Source organism: Sinohyriopsis cumingii, chromosome 13 (genome assembly GCF_028554795.1).
Source record: "Sinohyriopsis cumingii isolate HCF-2022 chromosome 13, ASM2855479v2, whole genome shotgun sequence".
NCBI lineage: Eukaryota > Metazoa > Mollusca > Bivalvia > Unionida > Unionidae > Sinohyriopsis > Sinohyriopsis cumingii.
The window spans coordinates 46,559,290-46,581,542 of NC_142973.1; the positions used below are offsets into that span (position 1 = coordinate 46,559,290).

Consider the following 22,253-nt stretch of genomic DNA (forward strand, 5'->3'; position numbering starts at 1 on the left):
TGTCACAAATATAGCCCCCCTCTGGAAAGGTCACCCATCTTATAAGGCCACTTTCCCGATGCAGAAGGGGTGGCTGAATAAGAGGGGGACCACTCTGTGTGTGTGTGTGTGTGTATATATATATGCGCAAGACTACCCAGTTGGACAGTAGCTGAAGCCTGTAATCAGAATTTAATCTTAGTAGCCATTATTTCATGCATCCAAATATTACACTCATTACATGAATATAATGATTTTGGGAAGATAGTGCTTACTAATGGTTGATTGATCTTAATGGTATTTTTAACACATTATTGGCTTTATCATGACGAGTAAATGGATGCTAAATGGCTAAGTCTCCTTTCCAAGGACACCGAGGATGCCAACCCAGACTGGTCTGGGTGGGTGTTGAACCCATGACCCATGAATTAGGTTTCTGATGCTCTACAAACTGAGATACCATGGCTCGAATGAGAAGATGAAACTGTTAGTACTAGTGATGGATGTGTTGTTTAATGGTTTATCTGAAGAAATTCATATTACTTGCTGTTCAATAATCTCATTATGCCAGAAGAAGAAAAAAAACCCATCAAATTTCCATGTCCATTTGTCTTTATGATATCTCATCTAGCACTGAAGTTTAATTTTTCGGTCAGAAATTCAATTTTTGCAAACATTTTGACAATAAAATTGTGTGATTTACATTATTTGATAGTGAGAAGGCGCTTAGCATGTGTACCTTCATTTCAACTACCCAACCATCCCTCACAATCAAGTAACAGTCACCCAATTTGGCTAGAGAACAAATTGTTTTTACCCCGTATATATTAAACTTTGGTGGCAACTGGTGCTAAGATACAGGAATCAGAGTCAAGATCTGATATTTTTAGGAATTAAACACACTATCACCAGAAGATGCAGTCAAAATTAATGTTGGTTTCAGTAGGTATACAGAAAGAGTTACAGACCAGAAAGAATGGATAGACTAATGAATGCATACATGTAAGCAATAGTGAACAAATGAAGTGAATTTTATATTCTGACCACTTATCGAAGTAGAGTGTACATAAATCAGAAAGAAGTAAAATCAGATCCAAACCTGCGAGTCTGTTTCATCCACTGCACCAACTGGCTGAGATCTGGGAGAATCCGGAATATAGGAGGAAATAGAACTACAAAGACAAATAGAATCCGACTTAAAAATAGGTCAATTTGATAATGCAAAGTAAATGAAAATCAAAGAATTTAAGGGCAAATTGATTATAACACAAAAACCTTATTTGCTTTAATAAATAAGTTTAATTCTTTCATGGATGTCAGGAAAGCAATGAAGATGAATGTTGAAGTTGCCATTCAGAATTTAGAATTGAAATTCGTAGATTTTTATTATTAAAGTGTTAGACTCAAACATACAGTAGCAGCACTTTTTAATTTAGTAGCAAACTGTAAATGTGATTCTTCCTTTTATAAACACTTACAGGGAACTGGAATTTTTGCCAGGTAGCAAACTCACAAAACAGGTAGCACTACTTACTGTACATTTGAAACCCTGCTTTAAAGACAATTCAAGATTCTAAAATCAATTTGCTTAATCTTATACAATATATGGAGTAAAGCTGTATTTATTTAGCATAATAGATACCCATACCCCTATACAACACATGGAGGTATGGGGTAAATATCTAGCATAATAGATACCTATTTCATTATTCAATATATGGAGTGAAGGTGTATTTATTTAGCATAATAAATATCTATCTCTCTATAAAACAGATACATAGAATGGGCAATCTATCTAGCATAAAGGATACCTATCTCCCTATATAATGCATGGTGAGAAGGGGTATTTATCTAGCACAATGGATACCTATTGCTCTATACAAAACATGGGATAATGGGATATTTACCTAGCATAACAGATACCTATGTCCCTATACAATCCATGTAGTGAAATGGTATTTATCTAGCACAATGGATACCTATCTCCCTATTGAACCAACGGAGTGAAGAGGTATGTATCTAGCACAATGGATACCTATCTGCCTACTGAACCAATGGAGTGAAGAGGTATGTATCTAGCACAATGGATACCTATCTGTCTATTGAACCAATGGAGTGAAGAGGTATGTATCTAGCACAATGGATACCTATCTGCCTACTGAACCAATGGAGTAAAGAGGTATGTATCTAGCACAATGGATACCTATCTCCCTATTGAAGAGGTATGTATCTAGCATAACGGATACCTATTATGTAGGGGTATGTCACCAGCAACAATACTTATTTATGGTGTAATAATTAAAACATTGAAATGTCATCAGAGGAGAGATTAGCCAATGGGAATAAGATGCGTGCATGCTGCAGTTCTTGGTGAGCATAATACACTCATGTGGCATAAATATGCAGAATTTTGTTTAGTTTTCATGTCAGAATTTAAATAAACACTTGAAAAGAGGTATCTATTTCAAAAGACAAGTGCATATTTTTAGTATTTATGGGTTTTTTTTTACATTATTCCCTTGGACCTGTGCCCTTGGGGACTGAAAAATTGCAATCCTGAAAAACCAGCATTTATCTATTGAAACAGATCCCTTGTCAGTCATGTGTTAAATTGGTTACTTTACATTTTCAGTATGTATTTTAGAATAACTATATAAGCTGTATATTAACATTCTGGACATAGTCAATATATACCATGCAAACACTTTCAAGCCAAGCAACATAATAAGCATAATATTTGAGCCACAAGAAGCGGGGAAAAAACTAGACTATAGCAATGCTGCTGTTTAAAAACATCATGCCCATGATTGCTTTCAAAGAGTTTACTAATATAGTTGTTCCCAAAAAAGTGTATTGGATGCTTTTATTTTCCTACTTACATGTTTCCTCTTGCTTTTCAATTTTACTTGAATTTGTAAATCTTGGTTTTCAAAAGACTAATGGAATAACTAAAAATCAAAACACTGTCTTCCAGTTTTGTGTGTGAAAAAAAAAACAGAAGATAAGAACAGATGAAAAAGATTTGTGGCTAGGGGGATTCAAAAAGGTTCCATTATAAAGAAGGTGATTTTGAAGAAAAAGCTCATAATTTTCTCAATGTTAGACAATATCCATTTCAAATAGTTGTTAGACACTATCCACTGCAAACAGTTGTTAGAAAATATCCACTGCAAATAGCTGTTAGGCACTATCCACTGCAAATAGTTGTTAGAGAATATCCATTGCAAATAGTTGTTAGACACTATCCACTGCAAATAGTTGTTAGACACTATCCTTTGCAAATAGTTGTAGGACACTATCCTTTGCAAATAGTTGTTAGACACTATCTATAGCAAATATTTGTTAGACAATAACCACTGCAAATAGTTGTTAGACACTATCTATAGCAAATAGTTGTTAGACACTATCCATTACAAACAGTTGCTGCGAATGATCTTAACTACAACTGGCAGTCACAAGTAGTGATACTGGGTTTAATTACAAAATAGGACCAGAAATGTGCTTTCAGGATTTGAGCAAGTGACTGTAAATTAAGAAATAGGACCAGAAGCGTGAAAGGAGCTTTCAGGATTTGAACTAGTGACTGTAAAGAGTTTAATTTGTAGAAGTTGATGAAATCAGATTCCATTGCCAATTACTAAGATAAACTGGGGGTTTCTAATTTGACTGCCAAATACATAATTTTGGTACAGATTATCTAATGTAAAACTTAAGGAAGTTTTGTTCGACCTGCAAAGTAATTCTAATGAATTAATGAAAAACTGTTTTTGCTTCTGGTTGACATGGTTGTACAGATGGTACAATCTCTGGTGCAGTGAAATTTGTTATAAGGGTCAGTGTCAGTGAGAACTGCAGTTCTGATTATGTAAAAAAAAAGCCAAACAGTTTTTCAGCTATTATTTGATTCGGAAACTAGAAGGATGGAAAGAAAAAAGGTTACCAAAGGCAAATAAAGTTTGCTAATATTGATCCAGTAGAACTGGAGAGGTACAAAATAGGATGGGTGTTAAAGAACAACAGCCTCTGTAAAGTATATGCTGAATATAGGGACCAAAAAAGTGACGTAAAATTGTGAGTGAAGTTTCTGAGCTTATTTTATTTGTTAATTTTATCTTTATTTTCCAAAGTGATAATGGTACATCTACAAGGATACATCTGTTGATTTCAGGGAAAGTAGCACATGTACAGGCAAAATCAGTGGCTGGGTATCTTGTTACATATTAATCTATAATAATAATAATAATAATAATAATAATAATAATAACTTTCTTTCAGACTCATGTCCACAGGCATAAACAGGCAATTTCACACAAGATATGACAAAAAATATTAATACAACAATTTGCTCCAGCAAACAATTACTGCAGAGTATTGTGCAAATTAAGTACTTTATTCAATATTTTGTCATTACTAATAGCAATTTTATTTCTAAATTAATACACTTTCCATTGAATTAAAAGTCGAAAGCTGTTTAAACTGTGTTCATAAATATTCCTGATGTACTATGGCAACCATCAAAACCTATTAAAATCTAAATCCATTGTAATTTAACCATGTCATCAACCATGTCATTAAAAAAAATGAACAATTTGTCTGGAAAGGAGCACACTATGACTTCATACAAGATCAATGTGTTTACATATGTACAAAATACTTTAAAAGACTTTAAAAGTGTATTTACTTGCAGACTATGATAACAATATTGTCTGTCATCAAACAGATCTGATCGAATGACAGATTTTGTGGTCTGAAACAGTTTTTTGTTTTGCTGTGAGTACCATTTTTTTAATAAAAAAATGCTCACTTGTTCTTAGTAATCCACCAATATATGAGACAAGTGATGACTAATCATCAGCAAAACTCAAGTTATTCATAAATAAACCATCACAAATGCACAACATATGGTTACATATTTGGAATTTAGAGGGTGAAAATTAGCAACTGTAGCTGCTGTGAAAGCCAACTGACATAGGCTTGTGGGACAGGTGTCATTAGAGGGATGTGTAAGCCAATTGACCAAGGTTTGTGTGACAGGTGTCATGAGAGGGATATGCAACTGTAACTGCCAAGTTAGCCAACTGACCCAGGCATGCAACTGCTGCTGCCATGTTAGCCAACTGACACAGGTTTGTGGGTCAGGTGTCAAGAGAGTGATTTGCAACTGCAGCTGCCATGTTGGCCAATTGACCCAGGTGAATAGGAGAGGTGTCATGTAAGGGATTTACAACTGCATCTGCTGTGTGATCCAACTGACCCAGTTTTGTAGGACATGCACCAAGAGAGGAATCTGCAATGGATCAGATGTTATGAGAGGGATTTGTAATTCCAGCTGCTGTGTCATGAGAGAGATTTGTAAATGCAGCTGCTGTGTCAGCCAAATGACCCAGATTTGTGGGACATGTATCACAATCCAGATTGGTCATTTAAGCTGCTGCATTATCCGGCTGACCTAGGTTTGTGGGACTGGTGTCATGAGATGGATGTGTGAGTCAATTAAATCAGGTCTGTAAGCTGAATGACCCAAGTTTTTTAGCCAGTTATCAATAGAGGATTTGTAACAGCAGTTGCCATGTAAGCCAATTGATCCAGGTTTATGGGAGAGGTGTCATGAATGGAATATGTAAGCCAACTGATCAAGGTTTGTGTTACAGGTGTCATGAGCAAGCCAACAGATTCAGGTTTGCTGGACAAACATCATGAGTGGAATGTGTAAGCCAATCTATAAACAGTTGTGTTACAGGTGTCATGAGTGAAATGTGTAAGCCAACTGATCCAGGTTTGTGGGACAGGTGTCATGAGTCGAATGTGTAAGCCAATTGATCCAGATATGTGGGACAGGTGTCATGAGAGGGATTTGTAACTGTGGTTGCTGTGTATGCATAAGTCAACTGACCCAAGCTTGAGGGACAGGTGTCAGAAGAGGGATTTGTAACCAACTGTCCCAAGTTTATGGGACAGATATAACAAGACAGATTTGTAATTGCAGCTGCTATATAATCCAATTGATCCAGACTTGTGTGACAGGTGTGATGAGAGGAATTTGCAAGTTTTACTGATCTCTTTCTATTCCTCAGATCAACAATGAAGGAAAAACACACTATAGATTATATTTGACCCTTGCTTAAAGAATTCATATTTTTTTTAAAGAATTTTCATTTATCCTACTGTATATATGTACTTATACTATGTACTTATACAAATAAAAACAGTCATAAGCATTTAAAAATTTACTTGATGAAAATGAAGACCTAGAACTAAATGTGATCATGAGATGTGTATTATAATATCATACAGAAAGTATATAAAATGATTTTTTTCAGTTTTAAAACACAGTAATACACACGGGTTATTTAGTGCCAAGGCTACTGGAATAAAATGTCTTGCCCAAGGATTCACCATAGTAACAGATCCAGACTGACCTGATGGTAATGTAAAATCAACACTTTGTTCAACTGGGCTTTAGGATATTAAATGAAATAACACATAAAGACCTCCAACTAAATTGATAAGAAAATAACAGCTTATAGATTTAAATACATGGAAAATTCTAAAACAACTGGAAATGATATAAAACAAAAACAGATTCAAATGAACTAAAAGAATGATATTCTACTGAAAGAAAATACTAAAGAAAATCCATTTTTCAGAACTAAAAATTCTCAGTTACTGCCCCGTGATTTGATCATAAATCACATACCCCATCTTTTACATACTAAAGTCAACATCATCATATCCAAGCAAAATGGGGTTTAATTAAATATGGAAAAGTTTCAGGAGGAAAGTATATTGGGTTAGTATTTTTTTAATCAAAATCAAAATAATACAAAATATACATTAAAAATTATTTGCAAGTAATTGCAATGAATATAAGAAATGCCATGAAATACTGCACAATGCATGCACATGCATTATTATGTATTTATTTCCTTACCTGTTTTCCTAAGTTGAAACATCTTCATCCACAAGGTTGTATAAATTCATCATAGTTTATAAACTAGTCTTATATCAAATTATATCAGCTTAGAGTGTTACTTGGTACAGTACTATTGTATATTTTTTTCTTCAGTTTAAATTATAAATCATTTATTATAATCATTAGTTTTTATTATACTGTCCTTTTTCTAAATAGTTTATTCTCCTGAAATGTGTGCATCTTGTATTCTAAAAATTAATTTATCAGTTTTAAATCTTTTATCTGCAAATGGAAGAACTCTGAACAATCCCAAAAGTGTGAATTTAAATAGTTATTATCAATGGTTACTTCCCTTGACTTCCTCTAACAAGACACCTGCATCATAAGGATGCTTTCTGTTGAAATATCTTACAGTGTTACAGTGATGTTGACTTGATATGCTATTTAAAAAAACTGTTTCAAGGTTTTTCTAGTCTCTGTATCTTCATCAGAATCATCCAATACTAAAAGGCTCCTATTCAAAGAATCTTTGCATTAAAGCTGGGTAAATTCCGTTTAGCAGATCTTTTTTTAACAATATTTTCCTACTGTTACTACTAGCAGCCATATTTGATGACTGAACATGCATGTAGCATTATTTACTGATATCTGAAAGTTTCTTTCAAATTTTTGTCAAAATCTGAAAAGTGTTATTTGATTATATAATTTTAAATTTTTTAAAATCTATTTTTAGTAACGACAGCCAAATTTGAGGGTGGACTGGCAAAGCCTTTTATGCAAGAATGCTTTCTGTCAAATTTGGTTGGAATCTGAAATTTGTTATTTCATTATACTATTTTTCAAATATTTTAACTTTACTTTTTATAGACAACAGCAATATTTGATGGTGGATTGGTCTGATTTTGTAAAGCCTTTTATGCCAGAATGTTTTCTGTCAAATTTGGTCAAATTCCATTTTTCAGAAGTGATTTTAGTTTTGTCTCATTTTTGGTAATGGTAATGGTGGAATGTTATCACATGGCTTTTGTATGCATGTTATATTAAGGGTTTTAGATTTAAAGAACCCACAATAAACATAGAATTTCTGTTAAAAAATTATTCTGCTTGTTCTATTCTTTGAATTCTAGTGGGGCTATGAACAAATTATGGCATACATTAATATAAAAACATTAAGAACACATGCAATAAAGCAAGGTACATATTTTTATAATCAAGACTATAGCAGATTCTAACCAATGCTATTTTTTAACAAAAAAGATTTTTTAAATTTAAATTTTTGCACTGGAAGGAAGACAGAAATTAAAAATTAAAATTCTCAAAATATGCACATTGCAACAACACATCATGCCACAACACATGGTAAACACAAGCAATAACAAAAAGGGAAAATTACATGACTTCCCAGTCCATTAGAAAAATCCCAAAATCCACTGAAAGAAAAAGACACAGAACAACCATCACATTGGGTCTGGGCCACTCTCTAGTCACTATCTACATCAGTGTCAAGGTGACTTAAAGCTTATTATTCCCATGCTTTAGTAGGGGTATATTGTGGTAGCCTGTGTCTGTCCATCAGTCCATAACCACATCTCCTAAACTGCTGGGTTGGAAAGAGTTGGTACATAGGTTGCCCATGTGACAACCATCTGTGAAAGGTTTATTGCTTGTGTAGCCCTCCCCTGGGAGGGGCTTAAAGGTCAAATATACAGCCAGTAGACCAAGTAGGTCAGATATCACTCACCTGACTTACTGACATAAGACAGGTAGGCTTGAATGCATCTCTGTTACATCTTCAAGTGTAGCAGCAAACTCAATGACTCAGTCATGAGTTTTCAATCATCTGTACTGACGACAAGTTTGATCAGACTTTGTTTAGAAATACAGCCCCAAATGATGCAACAGGCTCAACCAATCAGATGAATGATCACCTCATTAATATGCATGAACATTCCTCATAACCCTGCTTGCCAAACATCCTAATGAAATAAGCTTATTTAACAAGTAGGATAAATACCAGTTCATAATGAAGCCTTCTGAGTGGTAGCCAATCTGACTAATCAGATGCAAGATCACCTCATTAATATGCATGAATATTCCTCATAACCCTGCTTGCCAAACATCCTAATGAAATAAGCTTACTTAACAAGTATGATAAATACCAGTTCATAATGAAGCCTTCTGAGTGGTAGCCAATTTGACTAATCAGATGCAAGATCACCTCATTAATATGCATGAATATTCCTCATAACCCTGCTTGCCAAACATCCTAATGAAATAAGCTTACTTAACAAGTATGATAAATACCAGTTCATAATGAAGCCTTCTGAGTGGTAGCCAATTTGACTAATCAGATGCAAGATCAACTCATTAATATGCATGAATATTCCTCATAACCCTGCTTGCCAAACATCCTAATGAAATAAGCTTAACAAATCTGATAAATACCAGTTTATAATGAAGCCTTGTGAGTGGTCGATAATGCGACCAATCATATGCAAAATCACTTCATCATACTTGACAGATCACATTTGTAATCAAACCCATCCTAGATCTTGATGACAGAAGACAATATATCAAACCCTTCCAGAATCACCTCAAATCATAGACTCCATAATGGAAGTTCAGTCTATAAGCTCATTTCTGCTTAACTCATCTCATAAATTACAACTAATTCATATCAATAAAAGAAAACTGCCTTCTACTTAGTTTTAATTTTATTTTTGCTGTGATTGACCTCCAATGTTGTCTATTTAAATCTAAGAACACTGACTACATTCTATTGTCATCCTGCAAGAAAATGCTTGGAACTTGTGAAGAATATTTAAATATTCTTAAATTATTGCTGTAACTCTTTGCATCATTACTGCATCTATATTTTTGAACATGCCAATTTTGAAGCCTCTGCTCACCAGAAGGAAACATGTAAGTTCCCAGCAGTAAGATAGACTGGTTTCCTGTCTTATTTATATACCATAAGGACTGTGATTCAGATCCGGTAATCAATATTGCTCTAATTATTGGATACATGCAGTATAGATTAATAAACAATGATTTTATTTCTTTACTGGAACAAATTTTCCATACTACTTTTAGAATATACTGATGAATTCCTAAATATTATTTTCATTCAAAGACTAAATGTATTTTTGCCATTACAAATCTAAAGTGTATTTAACACTACCATCTCAGTCATAAGAAGATTCAAATTTTTTTACTTGCACACTTACCCCACCCATTCAATCACACAAACATGGAGGAAAGCATCCAACTCTTTCTTTCTGCATACTATCTGCTTTTAAAAAGAGAGTTGAAGATGACAAAAAACAATTACATATTTATTTAAAAAAAACTCTCAGATTCATTTCTTCTGGAGATGTAAAGTCATCATTCATGAACTACTTTATAGTCTGTCCACTCTGTGTGTGTGTGTGTGTGTATGTGTGTGTGTGACTGCTCTGGTAGCATAGTGGTTAGAGCCTCTGCCTCAGATGCAGAAGGTCGTGGGTTCGATCCCCAGCCAAGTCATATAAAAGGATTATAAAAATGGCATTAACAGCTGCCTCACTTGGCACTCGGCATTAAGAGGTTAGTGTTAGGACATGTCAGCCTGATGTCAGGATAATATGACTGGGTGGGACATCATGCTACATGTCTGTGGCATGATGCCCCAATGCTAGACATCACTATAAACTGTCAGGCTGCAGACATTGTAGCGATATGACTGATTTTTTTTTATAAAGCTACATTAAAAATCCAAATCACACACACACATATGTATGTATGTATGTATGTATGTATGTATGTATGTATGTATGTCTGTATGTATGTATGTATGTAGGTATGAATGTATTATAAACTTTGATGGCACATCATCACACTTATGGCTATACAGTAAACAGCAAGTTTATATATTCATAAAAAAGGTATGCAAAATAAAGATAAAGGCAAAAATGGGTCAAATCATTTCAATAAAAAGTCACATTTGTGGTAAAAAAAAGTACATTTTTTAAACAAACTTCAAGATCTTCTCTGCTGGAAAATGATCACATGATGTACCTCAAGGAAAAATTAATGCCACTTATTACAGTGATATGCAGGACAGCACCTTGATGCTATTCTTCATCAAAAGCCTGCAAGGAGCCTGCATTTCAATAGTTCATAAATATGTATTTATTTACTGATCTTCCTGCACCTTTCCTTTCATTTTTATTTTTTGCCCTTTTTTCTTTCTTTCCTTTGAAAATTTTTCCATTAAAGAGTTTCTTTTTATTTTGGAACCATACCAGCATAAATTGGTAAGTTTACCAGTCAAATGAAAACGGAAAGATGAGCAAATGAAAAATAAAGGCAAACAGAATGCAGAATGAATGCAAATGAAACGATGAATATATTTTGAAGAAAACAGAATGCAATTGCAAAATGAAAAACAATAAATCATAAACCAAAATGAATTAAATGTAAATGCATTCATGTGTAAAATGGATTTGAAAAAATTAATTATTGCAGAGCTACTACTAAATATTCAGTCAAAAGCCCTTTCACATCATAATCCAGGATCAGATTATGTACACTGACAATTTTGCATCACCAGTGGTTTGTAGCTGTACAATATTGTTGTCTATTATAAATCAAAATGATGTCTTTCATACTTTATGTATTTTCTATTTTATTAAAGCACACTTTTAATAAGACAAAATTCAAAAGCATTAGTTCCCTCCCTTGAACTTTGTTAAATGTGTTTCCATTTTATTTCCAAGTGAGAAAAAAAGAAAACAATAAATGAAAGTAAGAAACACAAACTTAGGCTAGAAATCAAGAACAACAAAACAACAACAGATTATAAATGGAACACAAGCATAATCCAAATGCACTTAAAATGAAATGAAATGAAAACAAATTACATCTTTTGGGGTAAAATTACCTACTTCAAGGTCTGTTCCTCATTAATAAGCACACATCATCTCATTCTTCATCAAACTTAAATATATAATGATAAAATAAGCATACTTCCTAACTTTAATCAAAATCTATCATACACACAGTTGCAGAAATAACCTTGGTCAATCAGATACCAGATGACCTCATCAGTACAAGTCAAGATTGGCGAAAAGCTAAACCAACCAGATGCAGAATCACCCCATTGACCTGCATGAATGTTGTTAATATCCATAAACTCAACCAATCAGATGCAGATTCACACCACTGATATGCATTACTGTTGTTAATGTCCAAAAACTCAACCAATCAGATGCAGGATCACCCCGCTGACATTCATGAATGTTGTTAATATCCAAAAAGGCAACCAATTGGATGCATAATCACCCCACTTGATGATATGAACTGGTTTATGTAGTAGTCTAAGAATACATGCTATGTAAAGTATCTCCTAAACTTTATTTCTTGTTGAATTTACCTATTTTATGAAAATGTTATAAAAACTCTTTCTAAAGGTAAATTCATACTTATTATGCTGTGCCTGCTCATAAACAAAGTCATTCATCCAAGATGTTGATGATACAAACCAACAGATCAAAAAGATGGGTTTGTGAGTGTTAAGAAACCCAGCCAATCAGATACAAGATCACCTCATTAGTATAATCAATCTCACTCATTACTGAACCAGACCAAGATCATGATTACATAAGCATACATTCCAAGTCTGATCAAAATCTGATCACAATATAGCTTCCAAAAAGGTAATAAGCTCAGCCAATCAGATGCAAGAATACATCATCATTATGCATAATCTTACACATAGCCATCCAAAATATTGATGACTTAAGCAAATATTTCAAGTTTAATCAAAACTGGGTTAGATATTTGGCTTCTATAGTGGTAACAAGCTCAGCCAATCAGATGCAAGATCGACTCATTAATATGCACGCAGATACTCAGTAATGAACTTGTACCAGATCTTGATGATTTAAACACATATTCCAAGTTTGATCAAAACCAGATCAAGAACTATGGCCTCCAGCATGATAACAAAATCAGTCAAACTGATGCAAGATTATCTCATTAATATGCATGAATCCACTCATTATCAGGATCAACCTAGATCTTGATGATACAAGCTTATATTCTGAAGTCTCATCAAAATTGGATAAAAGTATGGCTTCCTGTTGGCTAACAAGTTCAGTTAATCAGATGCAAGTTCACATTAGCACACAATGATCTTGCTCATTACTGAACTAGTCCAAGATCTTAATGATTACAGCATATATTCCAAGTCTGATCAAACTTGGAGTGGAAACAAGAACAGCCAATCAAAGACTACATTATCTCATTAATGAATCCATCCAAGATCTTGCTGATATAAACACATATTGCAAGTTAGATCAAAACTGGATCACAGTTTCCAGAGGGGAAGAAAGACAATTAGATTCAAGATCACCTTATTGGTATGCACTGATTTTACTCTAACTCATCTGAGATCTTAATGATATAAGCATATATTCCAAGTCTGATCACAACTGGATGACAATATCACCTCCAAAGTGGTAATAAGCTCAGCCAATCTAATGCAATATCACATAATTACTGCAAGTGGTCTAAAGCGCTCACCATTATGGATCACTGCCGTCTCACCTCTCTCTCTGCATGGGCTCAAGTCTCGGGCTCAGCCAATGTGGGTACATAAGAAAGCTTGCCAATAGCTTCTCGTGGGTCCATGGCTCTTTCCAAGGTTTTCCCGGGTTCTTCTTCCACCATTTATACTGGCTGCCATGTATAACCTATCATTTGCTGAAAAATGGCATTAAACCCTACAACAACAACAACAACAACAACATAATTACTATGCATGGGTCACACTCATTACTGAATCCATCTGAAATCTTAACGGTATTAGCATGTATTCCAAATCTGATCAAACTCAGACCAGAAATATTAGATTGGTAACCAGCAATTGTTGATGAATCAAAGCACAATGTAAGGCAGACAATTAACAATACATGGCTGATGCAGGACTATACTATACGCTCCTTTGATCTTGTAACAAACATCATGCATGTGATCAAAGCACAGGGAATCATCGTAAATAGAACTGGTCCGAGGTCATGACCACTGTGTTAAATTTGGTCCGGAGGGGGGGGGGACAACATGATACAAGACTCATTTGGCAAAAGTCACCTTGACATGATGGTATAAGGGGATGTAACCACCAAGGACCCTTCTCCAAATGAAACATTTGCTATCTTACAATTATTTAATCCATAAATTGATACTGTGAACTAAGAAAATTTTGTGTGCATGTGAACTAGAGACAAATCTGCTGAAATAAACTCCCATAGAAACAGGTTATTTTAAATTAACCTTTTATTTTTTCTCCATGTCTTTGATTTGGCTAAAAGCATGAATTTTAGAGGGTTAATCCATTTAAAGATACATGGTATCCAGGAGAAAAGTTTGTACAAAATATATGCCAGGAGGCTCTTATTACTAAAACAGTTCATTCGAAAAAGATACAAAATTATAACTGAATCTATGGGTGCCTATTCCACATTACATGTCCCTTCCCTGGGTCCCAAGCACGTTTTAACATTTTTAAGTAAAATTTGTACACAAAAGTTTATTTAGCAATAGCAGATACAAATAAGCATTCATTACATATATCAGTATGTAAACATGGCATGTTTTTTTATTATTTTAAATGACAAACATGTTGTTATGTTCATAAATTGAAAAATGAAACCACTGGATAAGAGCTGTTAGTCTTAAGGAGCAATTAGTAAAGTGCAAAAGAATAAGAAAGAGCCATGTAAACAACAGTGGTTAAAAGTTCATTTCAATTAAAATATGAATTAATGACATTTTACGTCTGATTCAATATCATTTACTATGTCACCTGTTACAGCAAATATAGACTTCAAACATTCCTGTCAATTGTAAAGCACAAGGATCTAAAACTAGCATATTTCATTTACTTCCTCTCTACCCTGTATGCCTATACTAACCAACATATATATTTTTATCTGTAGAATTATATATAATATGTATATTACTTACTGTATACTGCTTCCCTCGTGATGTTCATACTCATTTTCACTGTGCAAGCCGTCATCAAATTTACGAATTGCATTTTGATCAGAAGTTTGTCCTGAATGTCTCAAATGATAATTTTTCTCACGATGCATGCGTTGATTATTATGATTATGGTTAAATTCAAAACTATCAGACATTTCAATCACATCATCATCACATTCAATCCCATCATCCATTCTGTCAAGATTTGTGTTCCCTACATCCTCGGAGATTGACCCCTCTGCTGGCCTTTTTTTGACTCTGTAATAAATGAAGTAGTACAAAAATAAATAATAATAACAATGATTCCATGAAAATAAATTTGAAAGCAAATTAATCAAAAGAAATTCTGTAATCATTGTCATTGTCATCACCACTACTACTACTGCTGCTAGAGGAAAACATGACTAGAAAGACAACTGTTTTAGACAATCATGTCATATAAAGGATGACCTTTTTTAACAGACCACAATCTTTCCATATTACAGACCATATTTTGTTGACAGAAGGGATGGTCCCTCAAGAAAGGCTTTATGGAACTCCTGCTGCTATAATTACCACACTAGCTATGACTATTACTATCATCTGCATCATCATCATTATCATCATCATGTAAAAATGAAGTTTCACCAACAGTGACGGCAATGTTTTGATAAAGTCTTACCATATCATTCATGAAAAAGGACATTACTGTTTATATAAAAATGTACACACCATAAGTGATTAATATGATTCAACTTTCATGAAAGTGCTGTCAATTCACCTTTTTTCATGGCATACCAATTTTGATGGATTTTCTGGTTGCTACAAACCATAACTTTAAAGATCTGACAAATAAGCAAGCATCTGTACACAACTTTTATAGTGACATATATACAAAATCCTTGTCCACTTTACAAATACTTAAAATGGTGTACATGCAGTTTTACATAGACAAAGATATCCCAATGTAAGATGTATTAAAGCTTCCCTCATTCATTAAAGTCACTGGTCACTCGAGTTTCTTCATAACAACAAGAACTGCATGGAAGTCTGTGTCTCATCTATATTGTAGATTCATGATTTGAAAACCCATTGTCACATAACCAAGAAAAGCAGGTCACTGTGACCAACTTTTTAAAGCTTTGAATATGGGTCCTAATAAAAAATAATACACTGATCAAGTTTAATAACTGTATATACAACAGCGTGAAAAAGAATGCCAATCATATAATTAAACCAATTCACATATGCATGAAAAGCATGTCAATGTAACTTACTTTGCTACAAATGAAAAATAATTACCAAGAAAGTATCCATCAAATCTATTGACTGACTGCTCAGGTGGCCTAGTGGTTAGAGCGTCCGCCCCGGAAGCAGAAGGTCGTGGGTTCCATTTCCACGGCCGAGTCATACCAAAGACTTACAAAAATGGTACTAACAGCTGCCTTGCTTGGTGCTCAGCATTAAAAGGTTAGTGTTAGGACTGGTCGGCCTGGTGTCAGAATAATGTGACTGGGTGGGACATCATGCTACATGTCTGCGGCATGATGCCCCAGTTATAGACATCACTATAAACTGTCACACTGCAGACATTGTAGCAATATGACGGAAAAATTGTTAAAGCTACGTTAAAAATCCAAATCACACACACACATGCACAATCTATTGACTGGATATACTAATGTTCTGAATGATACTCAGTGCACAATTTTATAATTGGAAAAGTCAGAAAAGGCAATTACTTGTGCGAGTACCCTTACCTGCTAGAAGGGAAGTAGTTGGAGAGAATGGAGCCCTTGCGTTCAAACTGCTCCTTCCTGGGGCTTTGATTGGACCCAGTTTTTCTCTGCTCTCCTTCAAGAATCTGTTGAAGAACAAAATAAGCAACCGTAACCTTTAGATCACTTGTACTTGGCTTAACTAGAAGGATGTGTACATGGTCCACCAAAGTTCTAAAGTACAGTGTGACCCCGCTATAACACGGCAGTTGGGAGCCATAAAACCCAACCGCATTATATCCAAATTCGCGTTACAACAGAGCACACTATAGCAATGTCACACTGTAACTGGTTTGGTTCCCATTTGGTAAAAATGAATAATTCTGTAGACATGGTTTTCATGAAACAAATATCATACAGTTTTCCATCAGTCTTGTTTCATCTTTAATTCTTTCAAACAGATTCTTGTTAATCAAGTATGCTCTGCATGTAACTTTTAAAAGAATTAACCAGTAATCCATTTTGTCCACTGGAACCAGTTCAATAGTACAGAGTGCATTCTATGATCTTAATTGCTAGTATATATTATCGCCTCCAAAACATTGATTAATTGAAAGATGAATTAGCCTCATTTTAAATTTTTAACTGAACCTGGATTATTGTGACAAAAAGGCATAGAGGTACAATACTAAACCCTAGCCTAGGGGTACAATACTAAACCCTAACCTAGAGGTACAATACTAAACACTAGCCTAGAGATACAATACTAAACCCTGGCCTAGAGGTACAATACTAAACCCTATCCTAGAGGTACAATACTAAACCCTAGCCTAGAGGTTCAATAATAAACCCTAGCCTAGAGATACAATACTAAACCCTAGCCTAGAGATACAATACTAAACCCTAGCCTAGAGGTTCAATAATAAACCCTAGCCTAGAGGTTCAATAATAAACCCTAGCCTAGAGATACAATACTAAACCCTAGCCTAGGGGTACAGTACTAAACCCTAGCCTAGAGGTACAATACTAAACCCTAGCCTATAGGTACAATACTAAACCCTAGCCTAGAGATACAATACTAAACCCTAGCCTAAAGGTACAATACTAAACCCTAGCCTAGAGGTACAATACTAAACCCTAGCCTAGAGGTACAATACTAAACCCTAGCCTAGAGATACAATACTAAACCCTAGCCTATAGGTACAATACTAAACCCTAGCCTAGAGGTACAATACTAAACCCTAGCCTAGAGGTACAATACTAAACCCTAGCCTAGAGATACAATACTAAACCCTAGCCTAGAGGTACAATACTAAACCCTAGCCTAGAGATACAATACTAAACCCTAGCCTAAAGGTACAATACTAAACTCTAGCCTAGCATAACTGTCTATTATAAAGACAATATGCTCATCCACAAAATGTACTGGAGTAATCATGTGATATTGCATCTGATAGTTATATATCGGACAAAAGTTTGAATAAAGTCAGAAGTTGATTTTCAAAAATAAGCAAATAAAACATCACCATACTGACAGAATAAAATAGCTTGTTATGCTAAATGCCTAATTTTGTTCTTCATAAGCTGAATTAATCTAAACAAAAAAATGTCTGAAATAATCTGCAGTTCCTTGACTGAAAGTACATAATGCACATATCAAGTGTAATAACTGTACATACAAGAGCTGAAAAGTGGTGCTAATGAAATAATTATTCCTACTTACTCGTGCATGAAAAGCAGGTCAGTGTAACTTACATTGCTACAAATGAGAAGTAATTATCAAGAATGTATCCTTCTAATCCATGTCTCGATGTATTAAAGTTTACAATGATACTTAGTACAAAATTTTCAAAATTGTATGGCTGATACCAGAACCCTGCTTCAATCATCTGCTAAAATTTCAGTTTTGCTGACAAATATGTGAAATTCATACAGAAAAAGAATAGTAACTTTCACTAATCAGTCTGATTTTTTGCAGTAAAGTTTTAGCTATAAATTATAATTTTTATAAGTTCATCTCTAGTTTCTGAAAAGCATCCAAAACTAGAGTGCAACATTTTTCAAAATATCTAACCAATAATTTTAAAAAAATACTACATGTTTATGGTGCTGGATTCATGACTTGAAGAATGTGGGTTTGATTTCTCCTCATATGATCAACCATGATCAATTACTAAAATCCTTGGATTTTTTCTTATATCATGGGTTTCTTTTCTCATAATAATTAAATTTGGAAGTGTTTAACAAAAAAGCATACTGATTTCTTTATTATTTTTTAAACTATAACAATATAAAACATTAAAAATAATGTGAGTAATGGCAATGAAAGCATGAAAATATGAAACAACACAAAATAATGCATAATACATAATCATACATATAAATGAAACATGTTTCAAGCACTGTAATGTAGCAATACTAACAACTGTCAAACTCTGTTCAACCAAACCATGCATGCCAACCCCTAGAAAGGTATCAGAAAAATTATTACTAATACATGAGGCAAAAAAGTGTAATATGAGCACAGAAAGTGTGATCTACATATTACATACCATAATGACAGGAAACTGTATGGAATATGTAAATTTAAAATTGTAATCTACATATTACATACCATAATTACAGGAAGCTGTACAGAAAATGTAAATTTAAAATTGTAATCTACATATCACATACCATAATTACAGGAAACTGTATGGAATATGTAAATTTAAAATTGTAATCTACATATTACATACCATAATTACAGGAAACTGTATGGAATATGTAAATTTAAAATTGTAATCTACATATTACATACCATAATTACAGGAAACAGTATGGGTTATGTAAATTTAAAATTGTAATCTACATATTACATACCATAATTACAGGAAACTGTACGGAATATGTAAATTTAAAATTGTAATCTACATATTACATACCATAATTACAGGAAACTGTATGGAATATGTAAATTTAAAATTGTAATCTACATATTACATACCATAATTACAGGAAACTGTATGGAATATGTAAATTTAAAATTGTAATCTACATATTACATACCATAATTACAGGAAGCTGTACAGAAAATGTAAATTTAAAATTGTAATCTACATATTACATACCATAGTTATAGGAAACTGTACGGAAAATGTAAATTTAAAATTGTAATCTACATATTACAAAACTTAATTACAGGAAACTGTATGTAAAATGTAAATTTAAAATTGCTACTAACCTGAATCTGCAGCTGGTTAAAATTCTTCCCACAAATGGACAAAATCCATATGGATTAGTACCAGAATACACACACAAAACCTACTTACAAATTATTTATACACAACATTCACTCTGACTAGTCTCTATGTCTGAATGGTCCATCATATAAATGTATACATCATAGTATAATGAATCTGTAAAAACAAGTTTACAAATTAAAAAACCCCCCAAAAACCCTGTTTTCTTGGAAGTGTTATATATACCTGTACAGCTGCTATAAATAGAAAATAAGGAAAGTACATGTAGGTGTATGACAGAAAAATGTACTCTTATGCTGTGCAGCAATCTTTTTGTTTAGAATACTCTCAAATTAATATGATGTGTTGGATTAACAAGGTAAAAATAAAAATTACAAGCATAACTTTTTATTCCTATTATTTTTATTTTTGTACCAAAAAAGCAAAATTCATATACAGGTGAGCATAAAACATAATTTGGCAAAAACAAGCATAATGATTATACCAAAAGCATAATGGTTGTCATCTATGCAAAACATATGAAACTTGTGTCAAAATATTCAAGAACTTTAAATGTGGTTGTTATTGTTGTTGTTGTTGGGTTTAACGCCATTTTCCAGCACATGATAGGCTATACATGGCGGCCAGTATTAATGGTAGAGGAAGAACCCAGGAAAACCCCGGAAAGAACCACTGACCTACGAGAAGCTACTGGCAAGCTTTCTCACATACCCACATTAGCCGAATCAGAGACTTGAACCCACGCAGACAGAGGTGAGATGGCAGTGATCCGTAACAGAGAGTGCTTCAGACTACTCGGGCCCCTTTAAATGTGGTTAATACATGGCTTTTACAAGAAATATGTTCTCCATAAAGCAAACTCTTGCACAAAATTAAATTTATTAAAATAACAATGGTTATGAACTTATTGGTGTGCATCAGAGACACTTTTAGTTGTTCTGATTACATACTACATTGCTACATTGTATTATTAGTAACTCATACAGCTTTTTCCTTTGTGAGAACATTATCCACAAAATTGTCATAATTTATTGGCATTTTACAGACTAGTCTTATAAATAGATCTATATTATCAACATTATTATCAACTTAGAGAGTTGCGTGTCTTATTATTATTTTACAGTTTTCTTCAGCTTATATTGTAAATCATTCATCTTAACATGTGTTGTTGTTTATGTATCTTGTTAGACTGAAATATATGTATCCTGTATTTCTAAAGTGATATTTAATGTTTCCAATATTTTTTTCAGCAAGAACTCCTCCACCCATAACCCATGTTACTAAATATGGTGGGGCATCGAGTGGCTGAGTGGTCTAAAGCACTAACCATTATCAATCACTGCCATCTCACCTCTGTCTGCATGGGTTCATGTCTTGGGTTCAGCCAATGTGGGTATGTGAGAATGCTTGCCATTAGTTTCTCGTGGGTCAGTGGTTCTTTCCAGGGTTTTCCCAGGTTCTTCCTCCACCATTTATACTGGCCACTATGTGTAGCCTATCTTGTGCTGAAAAATGGTGTTTAACCCTACAACAACAACAACAACAACTAAATATGGTAGTCCTAATCATAGGTTATTCCCCTACCTTTACAATACAAACTGACAATTTATTGCATACACTGTAAAAATTTGTGTACATGATTTCAATATGAAAATACTAAAATTGAATCACTTGGTATTCTACAAATGATATAAATAATAATGTAGCACATAAAATCTCAAGAAAAATTTCCTATCAGATATATGGCCCCCAGAAGGGCAACAAGCTTGGCCAATCAGACATGATATCACCTAATTAATATGCACAGATGTTGATCACGATCAACCCATCTGAGAGCTTCATGATATTTAAGCTTGATAATAAAACTTACATATCAAGTCAGATCAAAATCTGAGTAGAAGTATGGCCTCTAGAGTGTTCATAAGCTCAACCAATCAGATCTCATTAATATCCAGTGATGATGCCAATATTTGAATTCATTCAAGATTTTGATGATATAAACTTGCATACCATTTGTTACTGAAAAATGATAGGAAATGAAGCTCCAAGAGTATTCGCAAGCAAGTGTTGGTTGCCTCATGAATGATGACAGTGATTGACATGTCTAATGATAGACACATAGCCATGCCATAAGCTCACTTGGCCTTTTGCAAGAAGAGATAAAAATGCATAAAACAAAGGTGCTGTTAGAAACAAATGACTATAATCTATTCATTCATAATAACAAACAAGCTATAACTATTATCAGTCGATTATTCAACCAGTCTATCATAGTTAAATGAATAAATTAATGATTTATTCAATAAACAGAATTAAATAATCTTCCATCTGATCTTTTGCACTTTAACAACACCCTCACCAACAAATCAACCCAAAATTGTAAACATTTTGCTCAAA

General features: G+C 33.7%; 1 protein-coding gene across 3 annotated transcripts in view; it reads right to left on the reverse strand.

Annotated features, from left to right (window-relative positions):
• Positions 1-22,253, reverse strand: part of LOC149785355 (EF-hand calcium-binding domain-containing protein 4B-like) — a 146,664-nt gene that overhangs the window by 33,836 nt on the left and 90,575 nt on the right. For all 3 annotated transcript variants that reach the window (XM_089979263.1, XM_089979264.1, XM_089979266.1), the window contains 3 exons: positions 16,657-16,760; positions 14,900-15,175; positions 1,079-1,151 (listed from right to left, as the gene is read on the reverse strand). In XM_089979263.1, coding sequence (XP_089835389.1) covers positions 1,079-1,151; positions 14,900-15,175; positions 16,657-16,760 — 453 coding nt within the window. The remainder of the gene's footprint in view (positions 1-1,078; positions 1,152-14,899; positions 15,176-16,656; positions 16,761-22,253) is intronic.